At 59.6% G+C, this 4,541-nt stretch overlaps 2 protein-coding genes across 2 annotated transcripts; one reads left to right on the top strand and one right to left on the bottom strand.

Moving 5' to 3' along the window:
• Positions 1-888: 888 nt before the first annotated feature.
• Positions 889-2,228, top strand: GUITHDRAFT_122898 (hypothetical protein; the record flags this gene model as incomplete). Its single annotated transcript, XM_005817819.1, has 3 exons — positions 889-1,028; positions 1,081-1,285; positions 1,632-2,228. 3 exons carry the CDS (start codon positions 889-891, stop codon positions 2,226-2,228), a joined length of 942 nt encoding a protein of 313 aa, XP_005817876.1.
• Positions 2,229-2,660: 432 nt separating this feature from the next.
• Positions 2,661-4,265, bottom strand: GUITHDRAFT_122899 (hypothetical protein; the record flags this gene model as incomplete). The annotated part of the gene is made up of 3 exons (XM_005817820.1): positions 2,661-2,771; positions 3,008-3,133; positions 3,462-4,265. Coding segments are annotated over 3 exons (1,041 nt in total), but the record flags the coding sequence as incomplete, so codon positions are not given.
• Positions 4,266-4,541: the final 276 nt, after the last annotated feature.

Here is a 4,541-nt window from a genome sequence, read left to right on the forward strand (position 1 = left end):
GGGCTGGGAGGGGACAAGACAGGAGACGATACCTGAAAGCCTGGGCCTTCTGAAGACTGTAAAAGTGAGAGAGGAGGAAGAAGTTTGATTGGGTTTCTGCACAACGACATGAGAAGAAAAAGACAATTCGTTGTAGATCATATAGAAGCGAACAATTGGAAAATTAGAAAAGGTAGTAGTTGAGGTGGTGGAGGAGGAAGAGAAGGAGAAGGAGCAGGAGGACAAGCAGGAGGAGAAGGAGCAGTAGGAGAAGCGAGAAGAGGAGCAGGAGAAGGAGGAGGAGCAGGAGCAGAAGGAGGAGGAGAGGGGGAGATAGGAGGAGGGAGATATGATGGTTGTGGACCTGCTTTCGCTGTGTCTTTGCCTGAGGTAACTCTTGACGATCTGATCGAGTGAATTTGGTTTCGACACCGAGACAGTCGCCAACCCGCTGTGACTCTTCTCCAACATCCCATGAGCATGAAACCCTGCTGCCCCCGTCTCCCCGTTCATCGCTCCTGCTGCTGCTCCTGCTGCTCCTGCTGCTCCTGCTCCTCCTGCTCCTCCTCTTGTGACTGAGTCAGTCAGGCATCTCCTGCGAGGGCTGAGAGGATTTTCCGGTGTTGCAGGAGTCTGCAAGGATTTCAGTCAAGCCTTTGATGCTCCTCCTCCTCCTCCTCCTCCTCCTCCTCCTCCTCCTCCTCCTCCTCTCGTCATCTTTCATCATCCCATGCTCCTAACCTCTCCTCTGCCCTCCCCTCTTCCGCCTCCCCTTCTATCGCCCGCCTCGTGTTCCTCTCCTCCTGTCCTGTCCTGTCCTGTCCTGTCCTGTCCTGTCCTGTCCTGTCTTGTCCTGTCCCCTTTGCCCCCTCCTCTCCCTCCTCCTCTCCTCACTTCGAGCTCCAGGTCATGCAAACGTTCCTCCTCCTCCTCGGCTCCATCATCACCTGCGCCATGGCCATGGCGCGGGTTGGAGGACTCTCGGGCCTCTTCTCAAGCACTCAGGACAAGAGAAACCTTCATCTCCTCCGCTCCGACAGCGACACGCCGTGAGCTCCTGCCCAGCTAGACCACTGCGGTTGATGACATCATCATCACCAGGTACTCTCTGCTGGGCCTGCTGCTGGGGGCGCCGTTCCTCATCGGCTGGTACCACTGCTGCAACCAGGACATGGTTCAACGAGGGCTGGCAGCGAAGGATATGGAGCATGCGAAGGGAGGGTGCGTGATGGCGGGATGGCTGAAATTGCTGCCTCCCTTCCTGTTCCTGCTGCCCGGCATGGCTGCTCGCCTCTTGTTCCCGCAGGTGGGTGGAGTGCAGGGGCGGGGACGGAGGAGAGGAGAGGAGAGGAGAGGAGAGGAGAGGAGAGGAGAGGAGAGGAGAGGAGAGGAGAGGAGAGGAGAGGAGAGGAGAGGAGAGGAGAGGAGAGGAGAGGAGAGGGAGAAAGATGAGTAGAGGGGAGGGAGGGGGGGCGAGATGTAGCGACGACAGATCGGGCTTAGGAGAAAGTGGGAGGGAGTGGGAGGGAGTGGGAGGGAGTGGGAGGGAGTGGGAGGGAGTGGGAGGGAGTGGGAGGGAGTGGGAGGGAGTGTGCAGGGGCAGGATGTCTTGAGAAGTCAGATACCCGCACTGACTCTCCTTCCTCCCTCAGGAGCTTCAATGCCACACGACCCCTTCCTCCTCCTCCTGCAGCAACCCGGACGCTGCGTTCCCCCTCCTTGTCCACCAGCTCATCCCCGCAGGTCTCCGAGGCCTCGTCCTCGCTGCCGTCCTCGCCGCCATGATGTCTACCCTCGCCTCCGCCTTCAACTCCTCCTCCACCCTCTTCACCATGGACATCTACCTTCGTGCCCGTCCTTCCGCCTCCTCCCATGAGCTCGTGCTTGTGGGCAAGGCCTGTACTCTCCTCCTTGCCGTCCTCGCCGTCCTGTGGGTTCCCGTCATCAAGCGCCTCCGAGCTGCCGTCTACGTGTACGCACAGATGGCGAACGGATGCCTCTCTCCTCCCATCTTCACCCTCTTCTGCCTCTCCCTCTCCTCCTCCTCCCTCAACTCTGCTGGCGCTCTTGCTGGGCTCTCCCTGGGGCACTTGCTCGGCTTCACCCGCATGGCGGTGTGCATAGCAATGGGGGCTGCGAGGCCTCGCGCTCCTCCTCCTCCCTCCTCGAGCGTCTCTTCCTCGGGACCGAGTTCCTGCTCTTCGCCTTCGCCCAGGGAGTCATCTCCGGCCTCGTCATGGTGGTTGTGAGCTGGGCAACAGGAGGTGCAGAGCAGGAGAGGGTGCGAGGGCTGACGTGGAGCACGAGGGAGGACTCTAGAGTCTTCGACTCTGTCGCTTCCTCCTCCCGCCAGCTGCAAGGGGCGGCAGAGATGCTGGAGGAGGACAAGCAAGGGGAGACTGACGAGGCGCCGCTGGTTGAGCATGCGACTAGCTCCTCCTCCTCCTCCTCCTGGACTTCATGCGGTTGTTGCCGCTGCTGCTGCTACTTCTGTCTTCTCCTTTTTCCTTGACCCCTCACCTTCTCTTGCCCACTAGATACCATCCCCAACGCCCCTCCCCTCCCCTCCCCCTCTCCTCCTCTCCCCTGCTCTCCCTCCAACCCCCCCCACCTGCCCCTCCTCTCACTCCTCGTCTTTCAACCATCTAGCTTAGATCTCCTCCTCCTCCTCCTCCTCCTCCTCATCGGAAGTGCTGTACCATCTGGCTCACTTGGAACTTCACTTGTTCCTCCAGCAGCTGCAGCTTCAGTCTCCCTTCCTCCGTCGCCAGCAGATTCTCCATACACTCTTGCTGCAAAACATTTCATTAGTCTCTACCTCCTTCTGTCCTCCCTTCCGACTTGCTATCCTTCCTCTCTCCCTCCCTCCTCTACTCCTCCTCCATTACTCCTCCTCCCCTCCTTTTTGCTGTCTCCTCGTCTCCACCTCCCTCCCTCCTCCTCCTCCTCCTCCTCCTCCTCCTCCTCCCCCCCTCCATTTCTGCTGCCTCCCCTCTCTCTCCTTACTTCCTCCTCCTCTCCCCCTCACCTCTCTGTCTATCTTGTAGTCCCTGCTCAGCTCGTCCGCCCTTCGCAGGTCGCCCGTCGACCACATGAGAGGACGAGTGCAGTTTGGGTCCCGCCGCTGCGCCTCGTCGAACTCTTCTGCCGAGACCTACTCCGAGTCACATGAAGTAGAGGAGGAGGAGAGAGGAGCGAGGAGCGAGGAGCGAGGAGAGAGGAGAGAGGAGAGAGGAGAGAGGAGAGAGAAGAGAGGAGAAGACAGGAGGAGAGTGGAGAGAGGAGGGAGGAGGAGGAGGAGGATGACACGTATGGGGGCAAGGGCGTGGAGAGGAGTTGGAGAAGAAGTGAACGGGGAAGACGAGCAAGGAAGCGCGAAGGGGAGAGAGGGAGAGGAAGATAGCATCGATGATATTGGCGGGGATCAACATCACAACTTGAAGGAGAATATCCCACGAGCAACTTGAGGGATAACGACTTACTGCTCGCATGTAGTGCTTCGTGCAGTACGACCTGCCCTTCCAGTCAAGCTGCTTGTCCTTGATATGCTGCACCAGCACGCAACGGGGCCCGAGCTCATCGTTCCAGTAGCCGTAGCGGAAGTAGCGAACGAGAGTCTTCTTGTCGCAGTTGAGCACGTCGTCGATGATGTAGCAGATGAACTCTAGATCCGTCATGCACATGGGCGCGTCGTGCGATGCGAACCTGGTCACCAGTTCCTCCTTGTGGATGCCGCACAGTCGTGGCATCATGTCGTTTGTGAAGAAGTCCGTCCTTCGATGGTTCACTGGGTCCCAGAGGATTCGGAGGAACGCCACCTGCTCGTTCTTATTCCACATGTCCTCTTCCAGCCAGTACATGCTCGAGTCTGGCGGGCAGCTGCTCCCGTAGCCCTCTCCTCCTCCTCCTCCTCCTCCTCCTCCCCCTCCCTCCTCGTGCGCTCTGGACGACTTCTTGTTGAGAGCGTTGAGCAGCGTCGCTAGCCCGTAGCTGATGGTGTGCTGGAGCTGAGCTGGGAGGTTGTTGAAGATGTGCAGCAGCCTGTCAGCCTGCAGGCCGAACTCCCAGTAGCGCTTGAGGAGCTCGTAAGACCAGCACGTCGACCATTCCGCACCCAGCGTGAGGGGCTCGGGAGAGAAGCTGATACGGTTGATGCTGTAGGGGATGGGGCGCTGGATGCGAGGAGAGCGCTGAGCAGAGTAGTTGTCGAAGGAAGGGAGGGAGTCCGGGCTCCCTGCTGCCGTGGAGGCACTTGGAGAGATGGCCTGAGACGGCCGGTGGGAGACCTAGCGCAGGGGAGAGTGAGCTCGGGACCAGCTGGGTAGGGACATGAAGGCAGAGGAGGAGGATGAGAAGAGGGATGGTTGTCAGGAGGAGAAGAACGCGAGGTTTGACAAGACGTTGTGACAAGGTTGTGGGGATGTGCGAGAGAGGAGAGCGAGCGAGAAAAAGGGAGGAAGACAAGCAAGGGGAGGGGAGGGAGGAAGGGAGGGAGGGAGGGAGAGGGAGGGGAGGGGAGGGGAGGGAGGGAGGGAGGGAGGGAGGGAGGAAGGGAGGAGGAG

Source organism: Guillardia theta (genome assembly GCF_000315625.1).
Source record: "Guillardia theta CCMP2712 unplaced genomic scaffold GUITHscaffold_540, whole genome shotgun sequence".
In the NCBI taxonomy this organism is placed as follows: Eukaryota; class Cryptophyceae; order Pyrenomonadales; family Geminigeraceae; genus Guillardia; species Guillardia theta.